General features: G+C 44.6%; 1 protein-coding gene across 5 annotated transcripts in view; it reads right to left on the reverse strand.

Annotated features, from left to right (window-relative positions):
• RALGAPB (Ral GTPase activating protein non-catalytic subunit beta) overlaps positions 1–2,394 on the reverse strand; it is a 173,317-nt gene extending 170,923 nt beyond the window's left edge. For 4 of the 5 annotated variants that reach the window (XM_033962658.1, XM_033962656.1, XM_033962654.1 and 1 more), the window contains exons 1-2: positions 2,158–2,394; positions 1,871–2,073 (exon numbers count right to left, since the gene is read on the reverse strand). In XM_033962658.1, the coding sequence (XP_033818549.1) occupies positions 1,871–2,073; positions 2,158–2,334 (380 nt within the window). In that variant the 5' untranslated portion in view covers positions 2,335–2,394. The remainder of the gene's footprint in view (positions 1–1,870; positions 2,074–2,157) is intronic. The other variant, XM_033962657.1, reaches the window with a different exon arrangement.
• Positions 2,395–17,797: the final 15,403 nt, after the last annotated feature.

Here is a 17,797-nt window from a genome sequence, read left to right on the forward strand (position 1 = left end):
ATAAGGGGATTATAATGGGAACTTTTATGTGAAGATGACTGCAATGTCCCAGAGGCTGCCCCACTGCTCTGCAAGAATGTCTGTGTGGCCAGTCTAGTAAGCCTGCTGGCTCCAGACATCATGAAGGCTTGTTTTGGGGTGTTTTTGTGAAAATGTCCATGTTTGGCAGTGGATTTTTTGGGGGGTTGTTTTTGAAAAAACAAACAAACACAAAATTGGATTTGAACTTCGCATTGAAAATGTCCCTAATGTAACCTGTTACCTGCTGCTATTTAATTCTGTTAGGCCTTGCATTTCCTAAAGCTACATAGGTTATCTTCATCCTTTGTATAAAAATCTATTAGTTTCCCTACATCTGAATGGTTAATATTAAACTGTCTCCTTTGTGACTAACCGGATTATATACGCTAAAGAGCAGGACTTCTCATATGTGCACCTGTACAGTGGACAGTTCATTTATATTTTATTTTTTTCCTTGTACACCACATTTGCCAATTCTTGTGTTTCAGCGAGGCTTTTTATAAAAAATTTTAAACGACCAAATATGAGTAACATTACACGTGATGCAACAGCAACAATACAAGCTAAAACATGAATGTTCTCAGAGTCTGGACAGCCATGTATATGTGAAACAAACTAGACAAAATGTGGAATCAGAAATCTCAAGATCAACATTTCTTTCTACGGAGGGATCTGTGATCTCAGTTTGTTGAACTGAAAAGTAACTCACTGTTGCTGGTACTTTAGATATTCTAAGAACTTCTGGCAGCTATGAACTATATCGCATTTGGTATGACATTTTCTGGTTCTAATTGCAATATATATTTGTAAATTATTAAAAATAGTTCAAAGTAGTAATCTATAAATTCTAATAAATAAAAGCTACAGTGCAACAAAAGATAACATTTTATAAAAATCAGACTCCATTGGTTTGAAGCAGAAAGAGCACACTGTTACACCACGTCTAAATGCTTCACCTAGTACACCCCCTCCTTTACAAAGCTCGCTAGTGTTTTCAGTACCTGCTGCCATGGTCAAAGATCCGATGTTCATTTGTGTGCGCTGTTACTGCCGTGGCTGGCACTAAAAACACTAGCCCCCTCTTTTACAAAAGTATGATAGCTGCGCTGAATGACCTGTGCTGCTCCCGACGCTCATAGGAAGTCAATGAGCATCGGGAGCAGCGCGGGCCATGCTACTGCAGTTTCGTAAAAGGAGGCATAGATGGCTTTGTAAAGGAAGTAGACAATAGTCTGCTTTGCAGATGGTGACTAAGAAGGAGAGTTATCAGTGTGGGATACTATTAAGATAACTGTTAGAAATTGTCCCATTTTACCCTAAGGTCTTCATTGGATTATTTTACCAGAAGCTGTACTATTTTAAGACAAATTAATAATCTGCTTTGATAACTTCCCCCATAAACATTATGATCCTACTCGAAATAGAATCAGATTCAAAAGCCATCGGAGCAAAGTATTTCTCGAACATGAGGTGTAGGAGAAGCAGGGAAGTTAAGGTTGCGGACCTCATAGAGCACAGGTGTCAAAGTCGGTCCTCGAGGGCTGTATTCCAGTCGGGTTTTCAGGATTTCCCCAATGAATCTGCATGAGATCTATTTGCATGCACTGCTTTCAATGCCTATTCATTGGGGAAATCCAGAAAACCCGACTGGATTCCGGACTTTGACACCCCTGTCATAGACCTTGCGGATCTAAACCCGCCATGTCCTTCCAAGTCCGAGGTCCGCGCCACTTTTACTCTCTGGCTCTGACGGATCCTAGCGTAGGGAGGGAAAAGCATTAGAGCCAGAGCCTAAAAGTGGTTTGAGCCCAGTGAAGTTGGCACCCGGGTCAGCGTCTTCCCCACTCACCTGGGGGCAAAGAGATTGTGCAGGTGCTTGAGGATGGTCTGAGCGTAGAGGTTGGGCTCCTGGAGCACCGCCTGCGGGATGGAGTCTTTGGGGGCCACCAGCGCCGTCATCCAGTCCGTGTAGACGTCCACACAGTACTTGACCGTGTCCCCGTCCAACGGCAGCGTCAGCCCGTAGCACAGCACCTCCATCGTCCATTTCACCTAAGGGAAGGGAAGAGAGCGAGAGGGTGAGAAACGCGCCCCCGCTTCCCTCACCCCCCGACCCCCACCCCACCCCCCGGTCACCTCTTTGGCCGACTTCAGGGGGCTCTCGGCGGCCGGCGCGTTCAAGGCCTGGCCCAGGGGCCGCAGCACCGCCGTGGCCACGTCTCGCCCCACGCTCTCGGGGTACGTGTGGAGGACGCTGAGGTGGCCCCGGTCCTGCTGGAGAGGGACGTGCAGCGACCTCCACTCCGAGTACATGGCGACGGCGGGCGGCGGTTGAGGCCGGGACCGGAAGCGGAAGCGGAAGCGGCCTGGGCGGGAAGAGGACGTGACGTGACGCGTCAAGTCTCTGCTGCGCAGCCGCCGACGAAAGTGCCAGAAGGGCAGCGGCTGGGCGCCCCCCACTAAGGAGCACCGAAATGCCCTTTTCCCACAATGCACTTCTTTCCCACAGGGCTCACCACAGGAGAGGCGCCTTGTTCATGGCAGCTGCTCCCTGCTCCAGCGTTTAATGGGGGGAGGGAGAAATTGAACATGCTGGTGGGGGGGAGGGAGAAATTGAATATGGGGAGGGGGAGGGAGAAATTGAACATGCTGGGGGGGGGGGGGGAGGGGGAGGGGGAGGGAGAAATTGAACATGCTGGGGGGAGGGGGAGGGAAAAATTGAACATGCTGGGGGGGAGGGGGAGGGAAAAATTGAACATGCTGGGGGGAGGGGGAGGGAGAAATTGAATATGGGGAGGGGGAGGGAGAAATTGAACATGCTGGGGGGAGGGGGAGGGGGAGGGAGAAATTAAACATGCTGGGGGAGGGGGAGGGAAAAATTGAACATGCTGGGGGGGGAGGGGGAGGGAAAAATTGAACATACTGCCGGGGGGGAGGGAGAAATTGAATATGGGGAGGGGGAGGGAGAAATTGAACATGCTGGTGGGGGGGAGGGAGAAATTGAATATGGGGAGGGGGAGGGAGAAATTGAACATGCTGCCGGGGGGGGGGGTGAACCCCCTTGGGAAACTCTGAGCTCTTCTTCTTCCAGATTGTGAGCCTGCTGGGACAATCTAATGGATTAGTAGAGTAAATTGCTTAATAATCTCGAACCATTCCTGGCACTGAGAATGTAGCTCAAGAAGATATTCCAACAACACAACCCACTGCGAGAAAAAAGGGAGCCTGGACGCTTCTCACCTCTTCCATCTGTTTAAAAGAAGAGAACAGCAGCTGTGGTACAGGGGTAGCAAGAGAGGCCCATCCCAAAGAATGAGATGCACCACCATAATGAGCAAGATTGAAGACCAATTGCTGTGGTTTCCGAGCAATGCAGCTGGGCCACATCTACATGGTTTGCTTTTGAACTGTTCCTGAGGCTCTAGTCGATGGGGACCCCAGGCATAGGGGGGTGTCTTGCATTTCCCGCCTTCCACTACCATGTGGTGCAACATCTCCCTCTTCCTTTACACCCCCATTCTTCCTTCCGTCCCATTCTCCAACCTTTCTCCATCCTACCTTCAAGCTAGCGTTTAGCAGCAGCAATGATTCACATACACTCTCTGCAACCAGCTAAGGATGCACTCATGCTGCATCAATGCAAGAGTCCCAGCAACAGCTGAGCTCCTCATTTTTGGCCCAATACACACACACTGGGGTACCCAGTACACATTCATTATAGAAGTAAGGGATAAGGGGCAGTATCTTTTGTTCCATGCCTCATTGAAGAGTTGATGCCCAATGACGGCAGCTCAGCACTGGTGATACAAACAGAGCCTGGGTGATCTACCCTGCTGCGTAAGTCCATTGATATGAAATATACTTTTCATTTTACAATTTATAAAGATGATCAAATTATAGATGCATATGAATGACATACGAATGGATTGTGGCCATGAGCTGAAGCTTTGATGGATGCTTCTACTATGTACTCATGGACAAGGGTGCAGCTTTCAACACACTTGACCATCCTCTCCTCATTGAGTGGCTCACTGAAATCGTAATCTGAACACTGCACTACAATGGTTCTCATCTTTCCTAAATAACACATCCCAAAAGCATTGTGAATAACATGCTATCGAAACAAAACTGATCAGATATGGTGTTCTGTAGGGGCCTCTGCTATCCCCCCTACTATTCAATCTCTACATTAGACCTGGCCTAAAGATTAGCCTGCAGATATCAAAAATGGATTCACTCCTTTGCAGATGACATCCAAGCCCATGATGCCTAGATTGCAAAAATCCTAGCCTGCCTCTCGGAAATCAAAAACTGGATGTCTGTCAACAAATTACAACTAAACGCCTCCAAGATGGAATTTTTTTGGATCCACAAAGAACCCTGCGACCGCAACCGTCCCTCACTGTGCTGGGACTGAACTACTATAACTGCAAAGACCAAGTGCGCAGCTTAGGAATACTCCTTGATTGCAACCTGTTGCTTTCCGACCATATCTCTCACTAAAACTCCCAAAAATAAGGAAGTACATTTCAGAGTCTGACTTTGCCCAACTACTCTAGGCCTTAGTACTCTCCCACATGGATTACTGCAATGCGCTATTCAACGGTCTCACGGTGAAGAATGTACGATGTCTCCAGTGTGTTCAAAACGTGGCAATCAGGCTTCTGAAAAATCTCCGTGCCTGTGACCCTGTCTCTCAGGCTCTAGCGTTGGCTTACTGGCTACCTGTAGCCAAACGTGTCTTCAAGGGTCTGATGCTAACATTCAAATCCTTGTATGACATGGTACGGGCTACATACTGAACCGGTCCCTCAGCTCCCATTATGAAATACAACTCAAATGCCCCCTGGTCGTGCCTTTCAACTGCAAACCGCCAAGCGACGGTCCTACTCCCACTTCATATCGAGCCACTGGAATCAACTGCCCCCGCAGATCAGATCCCTTGAAGGACTCCTCAGCTTTAGAAAAGCAATAAAAACATTCCTCATCACCTAAACCCCTGCCCTTGACCCATGGACTACAAAGAAATGTAGATTAGTACCAGAACCAGTATGTGTCACGTAAGGAAAACTTGTAAAATCTTGTACTGTAACTTTGGTAAATCTAACCTGTAAACTATCTTAGGATAAAACTTGTGCTGAAAACCTTGCACCGTAAGGATAACTATAGCAAACGGTATATTTTGTATATATATCAAACCCTAGTATGTATCAAGTTAGGATAGAAACTTGTATCGTGAACTTGTACGGAGCTCCTGGGGGACAATGGGAGGAAATGAATTAAATAAATAAAGATACTGTATAAAGTATTTTTCCATATATGACCTCCAGGTGGCACTGCAGGCTTGCATTTGTAACCAGAAATAATAACATTATCTTCAGAAAACCCCCAAATAATTTCTAGATATTATTCATTTGCTGCAGTTGTAATTTGGTTTTCCAGGATCATTTATCATAAAACTCTTTGATTTCCTATTCCATGACCCAGGGCTGCTATAGTATATTTCACTAGTAGATATTTGTGGGAGTTCAGGGACTGCACTGTAATGGTACATTAACAAAATGCATTTTATTAAAGTTCTCTTTGCAGACTTCAATTTAAAAGTATACTGAGCTGTTACCATTTATTATCTGGCATTGTTTCAGTGACCTCTTTCAAACTTACTGACTGAATTCTTAAATAAAGTATTTTCAAAGAGCTTTACGAATTCTTCCTCTGAGCAGACTGCGCAGAACGAGATGAATATGTTTATATAAACAGATTGTGATTGGAGCTTTTTTACCTGCTCCCTAGCTCTGTGGGTAAAAGTTTGCACGTTTAACCATGCACATAATCTTAGCTGCATTGTTTGAGGGCATTTCTTCAGGTCAACTTAGTTCATAGTTATCAAACCTTTACATGTTCTTTTGGCTGCTGTCTAAACATACACAATGTTTCTCGTGGGGTGATAAACTGCCTGCACAATTTGACTTTGATTGTCAGTGCAAACCCCAAAGGTCAAAACTAGCTGCACAGATTGTGTTACGTGGGCATTGTAGACAAATGGGAGATGCACAATGCAGTGGTTACTGTAGTGCTGTCAAGTATCTAGTTCCAGGAGGGAGATTTTAGGCCAGGTTTATGTTTCTGACATTCTCATCCTGGAGCATTATGGGATCTGTGGCACTCATTGCAATGGGTAGAATAGTTCAAAACCAGGACTGGCCAAAGAGTCTGGAACTGGGCAACTTGGAAACGGATGGTGCAGGACCTTAAACATCCCTTTAATAGAGGGATATTAACAATTATGGCGCAGTCCCTACCCATTCCCTGCACTGTTCCACACTATCCAGTTAATGTGGTGATCAGCTAACCCTCAATGCAGTGTGTTAACCCTTAGTGTGGACCCACATTGTTAACATATGTTAATTGCCTCATTAATTCTCCGAAGATCTGCCTAGTTTCAGGCAGCAAGAATGCACATAAATATTGGCATTCTAGTCATGTGCCTATATGGCCACATACACAAGGTGCATAATTAACTATTCTCTGGCTCTGCAGTATTCTGCAATGCACATATGTTGCAGATGGGTAGAGTTTACATCTATATACATAGATCATAACATCCTATAATGTATGCACATTCTTTTGCAATCTAGATGCAAGCATTTTCACTTGCTCTATGACTGGTGGAAGGATCTGAGCATGCAAAGTAAGGGCATGGGGACTTGTGTGCCACTGTTTTGTCATTTCAAAGCTGATGGCACTGGAGGATTAAGTGAATTGCTTGGAGTCACAAGGAGCAGCACCAGGATTTGATCTCACAACCTCTGGGTGCAGAGGCAGCAGCTAAACCAGTGAGCCATAGCCCTTCCTCTAGCAGCCCAGAAGATGGCTTACACTTCTATTTAAGCATGAGCCTACTTTTCTTTACAGAATAGGCTTCAAATGGGCTCTTTTCTAGCACCAAAATCTAGGTGCCCTGTAGAGAATTATATTCCATATGCTTAATACACTTTAGTAAAAAGGCTCCAGGAAGCACAGTGTAGGTAATCATCAAGCCAACACAGGGTGGATTACAGTAAAATCACTGAAAAATAAATGCAATCATTGTGGGCTTGATGGGGGATAGTGTCTTCTTGCAGGACACATTGAGGGATACGAGTGACTAAAGTATTCGCCAGGGTACGCCTGGCTGAGCCTCCGTGTGTGCGGATCACCGGACTAGATGGACCCCAGGTCTGATCCGGTGCAGGCGTTTCTTATGTTCTTATGTTATGTTCTAAATCCGTCAATGAAGCAGCCACAATCTGGCACACCCAAGTAAAAATCCTCTACGAGAGCCTACCCTCAGTCAAAGAAATTGAATGCAATCTCGCCTCTTCTTGGTTCACTAACAACCTAAGAACTAAGAAAAGAGAACTAATGAAAGCACAGAGGAATGGTACAAATCCAGGCCGAATGGCGAGAAACTCAACTGGAGAAAACTACACGAAAAATACAAACGAGCTATACTTGATGCAAAAAAAGACCTACTTCTCCCAACAACTACTAAAACCCTCCAACAGATCAAAGAACCTCTTCACATTATCCAAAAAGATATTCTCAGCACTACAGGGAGTCAATCAACACCTGAATAAATCACTTTCCGACTACTTCACTGAGAAAACAGACAATATACGTTCCCATCTGGAGGCTATAATTTCTGATGTTCCTTCCAAAATATGCCCAGCCCTGAAAGGTCAGCATGAAAAGAAAATTCACCTCCTCTTGGTTGGGACTTAGTAACACTGGGGGTCACATGTATGGCCCAGCTCGCTGTCTCTCTACATTTCTTCTGCTTTGCTCTCTAAATTGTATTTATTGCAAACCACTTTGCCAGTCTCTGAAAAGTGGCAAATGAAATAAACTAAGCTAGACAAACCAAACGAAGGGGCAACTGCCAAAGATACCCTTCCTATACCTTGTATGCCATAAGCAAGATTTCCTGATTGATGATGCTGTAGGGGTGCTAGACTGCATGTTGGCGCAATCCATAGGAAGTGTTTCCCAAGCAACTAGAATTTCCTCAACATTCTTCGAGGGTGGCTGCAAAACCAGACCTGTCACAACATTGAGAGTTTTGCTGAATCCTTCAGCTGCAATGCAGTGACAAGTATGTCAAGAGCAGTGGAAGGAAGCCTGGGGAAGTCAGTTGCTGTAATAAGCAGATGGGGAGTGTCTGGGAAGCCAGAAGACTGATTGCATTTAGTTTCTAGAGCATGAATGAGAACTTGGCAAGTACGTACTAAAATCTGAGGACTAGAAAATAGAGAAATTCTGCACCTCAACTACAGTTTAACACGGGGGCTATTTTAATAAGGACCTGCACACTTTTGACTAAAAGCCTTTACGTTCTGTGTTACGGGAATAAATGTTCCTGCCGATTTGGATTTGGTTCCACGCCAGCTACTTCTCCTGCCAGAGCACTTTGGACCTGTGCTTGAAATCCTGGCAGTCACTGAGTACCAGCGGGCTCAACCCAAAGGGGAAAGGGGACGAAGAAGCATGTCAGTAGTCCTGGTTGAACCATCCCTGAGTTGAATGAAGGGAAGAATCCAAATCTTTACAATTGTGACCTTGCCATTTGTGTAAGTGACCCTCTTAATATAGGGGTTGCTTCTGCCATTCCCAGAATGATTCTGCCTAGCAAATTCCGTACAATTCAGGTTTGATAGTGATTTATTTTATTTCTCTGGTATTGTACTGCATGTAAAGTCTTTTACTAAGATGTGCTAGCCATTTTAGCGAGCGCTAAACGCTAACACATCCATAGGATATAATGAAACATAGAAACATGACAGCAGATAAAGGCCAATGGCCCATCCAGTCTGCCCATCCGCAGTAACCATTATCTCTTTCTCTCTCTGAGAGATCCCAGGCCCTCTTGAATTCAGACACAGTCTCGGTCTCCACCACCTCTTCTGGGAGACTGTTCCATGCATTAACTACCCTTTCCGTAGAAAAGTATTTCCTTAGATTACTCCGGAGCCTCTCACCTCTTCACTTCATCTTATGCCCTCTCATTGCAGAGTTTCCTTTCAAATGAAAGAGACTGGACTCATGCACATATACATTACTTAGGTATTTAAACGTCTCTATCCTATCTCCCCTCTCCCACCTTTCCTCCAAAGTATACAGATTGAGATCTTTAAGTCTGTCCCCATACGCCTTATCACAAAGACCACACAAAGACCTCTGGACCGACACCATCCTTTTTATATCTTTTTGAAGGTGTGGCCTCCAGAATTGTACACAATATTCTAAATAAGGTCTCACCAGAGTCATATACAGGGGCATCAATACCTCCTTTTTCCTACTAGCCATACTACTCCCTATGCAACCAAGCAGCTTTTGCCGTCACCTTTTCAATCTGTTTGGCCACCTTAAGATCATCACATACAATCAAACCCAAGTCCCGCTCTTCTGTCGTGTACACAAGTTCTTCACCCCCTAAACTGTACCGTTCCCTCGGGTTTTTGCAGCCCAAATGCATGACCTTGCATTTCTTAGCATTAAATTTTAGCTGCCAAATTTCAGACCATTCTTCAAGCTTCGCCAGATCTTTCTTCATGTTATTCACACCATCCAGTGTGTCTACTCTATTGCAGATTTTGGTATCATCCGCAAAGATGCAAATTTTACCTCACACAACACTTCACCAATATCGTTTATAAAAATGTTAAAAAGTACACAGGCCCAAGAACAGAACCTTGAGGCACACCATTGGTAACATCCCTTTCCTTAGAGCGATCTCCATTGATCACTACCCTCTGTCGCCTTCCACTCAACCTAGTAAAAGGACCCCTTAGTTTGTGGTCCTGTATTTTCATAGGGGTTATCTGTGTTCTATATGTGTGACCAAGACCAGGCGTTCTGGTAGGAATGAATGATGAGAAGCATACAGTGTAGTTTAATTTTGTGGTTAACTATTATATATTGTTAATAAGATTGTACTGTTTGTATATATATAAGAAAAATGAATGGGAAAATGGCATTACAATTAGTAAATTACTATTGAGGCGACATTAGGGGCAGAGTTTGGGTGGGGTTTGGGGGTGGAGCTTTTGAGCACCCCCAATCATTTTGAAAAGTTGGCTTCTATGATTGAATGCACCACGGAGGTTGCACCATGGGGCGATACAGAAGCATTATAATATTCTTGGTCTTATTTACCATCCCTTTCCTAATAATTCCTAGTCTCCTATTTGCTTTTTTGGCCCCCGCAGCGCACCACAGTAGATTTCAGTCTATTGTCTTAGATCTTTTTCTCAGGTACTGAATCCCAAGATGGACCCTAGCATCAAGTAACTAAGATTTGGATTCTTCTTCCCAATGTGCATCACTTTGCATTTGCCCACATAAAACCTCATGTGCCTTCTGGATGCCCAGCCTTCCAATTTCCTAAGGTTTTCCTGCAATTTTTCACAGTCCGTGTGTTTAACAACTTTGAATAGTTTTGTGGCATCAGAAGGGAGCCGAGGTGGGCGCAAATAGCTGGTGGAAGATGCTGCTTGTGCCAGCGCTCAATTATTTGGGAATTATATGTTAAATTCAAACCATATAAGAGATAGTGAATGAATCTTCAGGAATCCTCAGAGTACCAGCCAGGTAGTGTAGCCTTAGCTGGGGCAATCGTCATCGATTCTGCTTATTATATTTATGTTTGTTTTTATAAGGTCAAAAACTATTGTCAAAACATAATAAAGAGTTTCCTTCTTAGTATTAGAAACAGTTATAGCTTTAAAGGCTACTTTGCTTTGCAACTACACCCCCTCTGACGTGTATCACGTTTCAAGTACTTTCTTAAGGGAATGAGGTGGAAAAACGCTATTTTTGTTAGCAATTTTGAATCGGATGGCTCTAAAGCAAAAATAGCGGGGGTGGGACTGAGGTGCTCGAGTGATGAGGGGTGCAAGGCACAATGGAGAAGAGCGGGAAGTGCATGGCGTGGTGATTATGGGCACTCCTGCCCTGAGCGCCAAGCTCCCTAGCTCCACCACTGTCAACATGTAATTAAACTCTAGAGTTCATTGCCAGAGAATTTGGTGAAAGCAGTCAGCAGGGTTTAAAAAAGATTTGGCTAATTTCCTGAAAGAAAAGTCCCTAAGCCATTATTAAGATGGATTTGGGGAAAATCCACTGCTTATTTCTAGGACAAAATCTGTTTCACTCCTTGGAATCTTCCCAGGTACTTGTGACCTGGTTTGGCCACTGCTGGAAACAAATACTGGGCTGTCCAAGTATGGCAGCTCTTATGTTCTTATGTGAGCCAAGTTTAGGACAATCGTGACATCACTGAGGTTGGCTCGAAGGCATTGGTGGAATGAGGCATTATGACATCACAATCTCAGCTCTGGAATGTTGCTGTTCTTTGGGTTTCTGCCAGGTTCTTGGGAGCTGGATTGGCCACTGTTGGAAACAGATACTGGGATAGATGGACCTTCGGTCTGTCCCAGTTTGGTGCCTGAAGGGATCAGTCATAACAAAGACAACCTAAGCTAGGGTCTAGAATCTAAGTATGCAACTTCCAGGGACGGATTTATACCACATTCATATCCATCCACTCATTCCTTCTTCCCTATACAGTTGCTATAAACAGTCAATTTGGGTTTTTTTAAGCTACTAAGCGCAGTCTCCTATGAATTTAACACACATATATACATGTATCTATTGTTCTGATTTATCGAGCTTAGATTTGCTGACATGCAAGTTTTGTATCACTGAGCAAAACTAGGATTTTGTCTGTGACATTTGTTGACAAATTGCTTCCATCATACTTTGGAATTAATTATACTAAAGGACTCTGGTGACCTCAGCATCAGCCGTGGGACTGATAAATGAGTGATGCCACTACACAGTTTTCAGGTTGCAGTTATTAGCGTTTCCCAGACAAATCCCAAAGAGAAAAGAAATGCCCTTTTCTGCAATAGTTCAGTCCCTTTTCAGAAATGCAAATGAAGGTGCCGTTTCCTGTAACTATAAACATTTGATTAGGGATTTATATAGCATACCTAATAAAAGTGTGTATTCAAAGAAAATAAATAAGAATATAGTGGTCTTATGGGATAGCAAAAGGATAATAAGAAGGCTATCGAGAGAAATGGTATTTGTTCTGATAAAGAGGCATTATGGCCCAAATTCTAACCAAACTGCACATAGCACAATTGTATAAAAGGCTCCCACTATTTATAGAATAGCACTTAGCGGCTGTGCTTGGCATAATATGTTTATTAAAATTTGATATCCCGCTGAAGCCTACAACAGTTCTCAGCGACTAACCATAAAAACACACATTCAATAAAGGAAAAGATCTCCATAATATATAGGTAAGACCCAGTGGCATAGTAGGGGGAGGGGGGACGAGCGACAGGTCGCCCTAGGTGCCATGTTGGTGGGGGTGCTAACACCCCTCCTCCTCTCTGTCCCACCGCCTCTTCCCATTCCTCCCTCCCCCCCTTCCCTTCCCCTATACCTGTAGTGGAAGTTGTTGTCCGCGACCTCGTCGGCTCTCCCGCTGATGTCACTTCCGGGTGCTACGCATAGGAAGTGACGTCAGAGGAAGAGCCGATGGGGTCATAAGGAGCACGTTGTTGACCGCCATGACTAACAACTTCAACTAGAGGTACAGAGAAAGGGAAGGGGGGGGGGGGGCGCACCGCAGGCGGGATTGGGGAAGGAGCGGGGGGCGTCCATGGCAGGCAGTGGTGGGGGAGGGGCGCTCTCACCCTCGCTATGCCAATGGTAAGACCTAAGCAATCATACAAAGAAGGTGCCGGCACACCTTCTAAAAATACCTAAGTACCTTGTTAACAGATAGGATCATTTTAAGGAACATCTGACCCAAAAGCTAACTGGGAAAAAGGTCGTTAAAACTCAATTCAAGACAAATGTTAGATTCCTAGTCAATTCTATTAAGTGATGGCCCAACTAATCTATATCTAGGTGCAGCCATTTAGCTCAAGGGAAACCAAGCCAAGTTGTGCCCAACTTTTAGGAACGCCCATGATGTGCCCATGCTCCTTCCCCTAGACACACACCCTTTTCAGATTGGTGTACAACTTTATAGAATGAGCCTACCAAGTTATGCTGGTAACTTCTAATTAGGGCCAATTAGCGTTAATTATTGGTGCCGATTGGTCTTGTTAAAGAATTAAGTTGTGTGTTCAACTTATGGCACCATATACAGAACTTGGGGGTATGGGGACAGTTCTATAAAGGGTGTCCAAAATCTGTGCATTACACTAAGAGAGAATTCTATAATAGCATCTGGCCATCTGTTGTAGAATAGAGCCTAATTTGGCCTTTGGGTGGGTAGAAATGCTGTAGGCATGCCATTTACAGTATTCTGTAGGTTTGGCAGGTGTGTGTGCCCCCCCTCCCACCCCACTCTTTGCAGAAATGGACAGAGACTTCATTGAAGACATTCAAAATACAGCTGTGTAAAGGGAAGTATTGCAAATAGGTGATTTGAATATGTCAGCTGTTGATTGGGATGACCCTACTACAGAATCTTCTAGAAGTAGGGAGACCCTGGATTCTCTACAGGGAGAACTGATCCAACAGTTGGACTTCGTGCTTAGGAATGGGGATTACTGGATTTTTGTGCCTAAGTTGGGAGCCAGCTTACACCAAGTTTTACCAGGTGTGAATCTAGCATCAAAGTTAAGTGCAAGATTCGCACTAAGTTAGTATTGTGCAAGGATGCTCTATTCAGACCAACCTTTTGCACACTATTAGTTTAGCATGGATCTCCCCAGTGTCTAACTTTGAGGACCATTTACTGAATCCCCCCCCTAGCGGTCAGCAGCAAGAACTCTCTCCATATATTCAGTGCTAAGGTCCATCTTTTGCTCACTGCTGGGTTTGAATGTTGACCTGTTCATTTGTTGTGCCAGATATATCACAAAGTTTAAAAGCTCTAAGGTAGGGAAATTGGCCGCAGAGCTCACTGGTACTTCCAAAGCATCAAGACTAGGCTGGATGGATGGATGAAAATGAGCAAGAGTTACCCTTATTTTATCGGTACTATTTCCTAGAGAAAAAAAGAACTGAAAAATGTAGGGGGGTCACGTGATGCTTTGCAAGTGAACGGAGTCCCAGACTTTACAATTTCACTCTTTTTGGCTCATCGGAGAAGACTTTTGCCATTTCTGACAGAGTGGGCACCTGTTGTTATAGCGATAGCCCTGCCACGGATTTGTGCAGTGAGCTTAACTGAAGTGGGTTCTGGGCGTAAATGCAGGCTCGAGCACCGTGGCCTTCCAAATCAGTCCCACACGGTTCCTACCTCCGACACAGCCTCCGACATTGGTAATAGTGCAAGAAGCAGCCATAGAGGAGCTGAAAAAAAAAACATCTCTCTGTTGTCGTCGACGATAAACTTACCCGAATACAATCATCGGTTGATGAAATAAAAGATGACTTAGAAAAATGCAGATCACTGCCAACCTAGGGTCAACTGGCATCTCTCAAGGCCAGGATGCAGCTGCATGAAGACCTCTGTTTAACACAGTATTTCTGCAAGTTCTGTGGAAAGAGAGTTCATTTCTGAAGAAGCAAGCCAAGAGCTTCAGTGAGGTCACATTGCGGGTCCAAATGCTAGAGGAAAGCAATTTTGCAAAAGACATTATTTCTCAATGAGAACTGTTGCTGATATAAATTAAAGATGTAATCATCGTTCCTGAGAAACTGCAAGGCTAATTAGGCCTCATCAATAGCACCTCCCTCTGTACGATTTGTCTCACGAGCTCTTTGATGGAGTGCCTTGATCTACATTGCTATGGTTACCAGACAGGCCAGCTGGCTTGCCTGAGACGCTAGAGAGCACTGTAAGGCCTGATTTAATCGGAAGATATCAGTGTTTGAATAGTGACAGTGATGCACGGTTCTGCCTAATGGATGTGCTCTATGTCATTGTAATTCTTCCTGGTCTTACACACCTGTATGTCTGGCCTCACTAAATCAACTTTAAATTATGGAGAAGAATTCTTATTCATGATGGAACAGGCTCTTTTATTTCTAGGGCTGCAGTACTATTTATTAGAGGGAAAAGAAGGCTAATGTGCAGGGCACATGGACTTTAATGGCCGGGCTCTACCAGTGACCAGATTCACAAGGTTGAGCCCTGCTGAACTGTGTTACCTGCATAAACATTTAGAATGCATGCATTCATGTTAAGCTGCTGGCCCAGCTAAGACCTACTGGGAAGGTGAGAGGCAAATGGGGGCACTGGCTTTTCTTACACCCACCAGAAGGATTTAAGAAAGGTTTGGACAAGTTCCTGGAGGAAATGTTCATAGTCTGTTATTGAGAAAGACATGGGGGATGCCACTGCTTGCCCTGGATCGGTAGCATGGAATGTTGCTACTCTTTGGAGATTCTAGAATCTTGGTTCTCTTTGGGATTCCGGAATCTTGCTACTCCTTGGGATTCTGTATGGAATGTTGCTACTCTTTGGAGATTCTAGAATGTTGCTACTCTTTGGGATTCCGGAATCTTGCTATTCCTTGGGATTCTGTATGGAATGTTGCTACTCTTTGGGTTTTGACCAGGTACTAGGGACCTGGATTGTCCACCGTGAGAATGGGCTACTGGGCTTGATGACCCAGTAAGGCTCTTCTTCTGTTCTAAGGAGGGAGCATGTGTTACTCATGCTGACCTTCAAATTGCTTATTTCTCCTATTGATGGCGCTGGCCCTGGCTCTTATTTGTCGACCTGTCGATAGTTGTGCTGTAATCAGGGTCAGCTCTAGCAACAGACTTGCTTTGTAGTTCATGAGGGCTAGTGGCAAAGTCTGGCTGTTGCAAGATGGATTTGCAAGGTGGTTTATTGACAGAAACCACCATTCTGGGTTTCAAGGGCAAGTTGGATGCACACCTTCTTGCAAATCACATTGATGGATACGGATAAACAGGTCTTCATCGGGGAACACCTGGCTTGGCCTCCGCGTGTGCGGGTCACCGGACTGGATGGACCAAAGGTCTGATTCGGTGAAGGCGTTTCTTATGTTCTTATGAGGCCTTTTTGCAGTCCTAACTTTACCCGGCTAACTCACAGGGTAAAGGGTTGACCATTACCACTGTCTGGTTCACTACTGGCTCCAGCCAACTCTGTCTCTGGCACCAGCCTCTTAGCTGCCCCTGAATATTGGTGGCCAATTGGCTCAGCTGGATTTATCTAGGCAGGAGCTGCTTCTTTCCAGTTCAATCCTTTTGAATATTGGGCTTCAAAGTCATAGAGCTGTAAAATGGTTCTTGGTTTACTCTGCTTAGTTTCATTTAATTCAATCTTCTCAGACTGTATATTTGAAAAAGCAGCTCTTTACTCCCTAAAATGAGGCTTTAGCCTCTTCTCCGCTGTTCTGTAGCCCTTGGCTCCTTCTCTCACATATACTAAATATGACACATTTGCAAGAAAAGGTTGAACTGAATGCCCTCCCCCATCTCACTCAGGTGCTCCCTTTCTCCTCCAAATTTTTATGTCTCTTGAGTATTGTGGTTTCCTCTGTAGTGTCCAGATTAAGGAAAAGCCTCTGGGTGACTGTATTAAGCCCTGCCATTTAGTGGCAGCTGATAAGGACAGTCCGTTGCCAGCATCTTCACTCTTTTGACCCCTCCTGACAGAAGTTCAGGATCCAGTCATAAGAACATAAGAAACGCCTTCACCGGATCAGACCAAGGTCCATCTAGTCCGGTGATCCACACATGCAGAGGCCCATTTAGGTGCTCCTTTTTGGAGACCCGGATTTCCCGTATCCCTCACCCCAAGACTTTGTGTCTCAAGGGGCAGCCCCTACTTAGCCCCCTGGGAACACTCCTTTCTTGTTTATTGAAAGCTTCTATACCTAATTTACATGAGCTTCTGTAATGGTGTCACAATTCTGAGTTAACATTATCTGGGAACTTAAGAACATATAAGAACATAAGAAACGCCTTCACCGGATCAGACCAAGGTCCATCTAGTCCGGCGATCCGCACATGCGGCGGCCCATTTAGGTACTCCTTTATGGAGACCCGGATTTACCGTATCCCTCAATATGATATGCATGAAGGTGTGCATCCAACTTGCGCTTGAATCCCAGTACAGTAGTCTCCTCCACAACCTCCTCCGGGAGTGCATTCCAAGCATCCACCACGCGCTGTGTGAAAGAAGGTTTTCAGCACTGGCATAATTAAACCATGATCAATGCATGTACTTCTGTAAAGATGTTACAATACAGAATCGGCATTTCTGAGATGGTTTACAATATAGACATAATTGATCATCCTATTTATTTGCACCTTTTTTTACCATAATCGATCCACCTGCTTATATATACACTCCTTTATACAACCTGGGGAAGCTGTGAGTCAGTCTAGCAACTGCAGTGCGTGATTCTTCTCCTTCCAGAAAAGAATTAAAGATCAGAAGAGGGGGAAGAGCCTGGGTTGGTTTCCTTACCTAATGCTATTCTACTTTAATCTTGTTGGACACTCTCTGGGGGAGGAAAGTGATTTCTCCTAGCTGACTTTCTCTGGGGAGGAAGATAACGCTCTTACCTTTACTTATGGTTTTTTTAGGTCCCACAAAAGCTCAACTTCTATTGAGCCAAATTCTCAGACCAGACCTTCTACCATTCAGGTTTGAGTGGCATTTTTTCTGCAGTGGGGATCCAGAATATTCCTCCTGTAACTGCATATGAAGAGTACACTTTGTGTCCTGCTAGATCCTTTTAGACAAGAAGATTGACTACTGTTGGAAGCAGGATATTGGGCT

This window comes from Geotrypetes seraphini, chromosome 11 (assembly GCF_902459505.1).
Source record: "Geotrypetes seraphini chromosome 11, aGeoSer1.1, whole genome shotgun sequence".
NCBI lineage: Eukaryota > Metazoa > Chordata > Amphibia > Gymnophiona > Dermophiidae > Geotrypetes > Geotrypetes seraphini.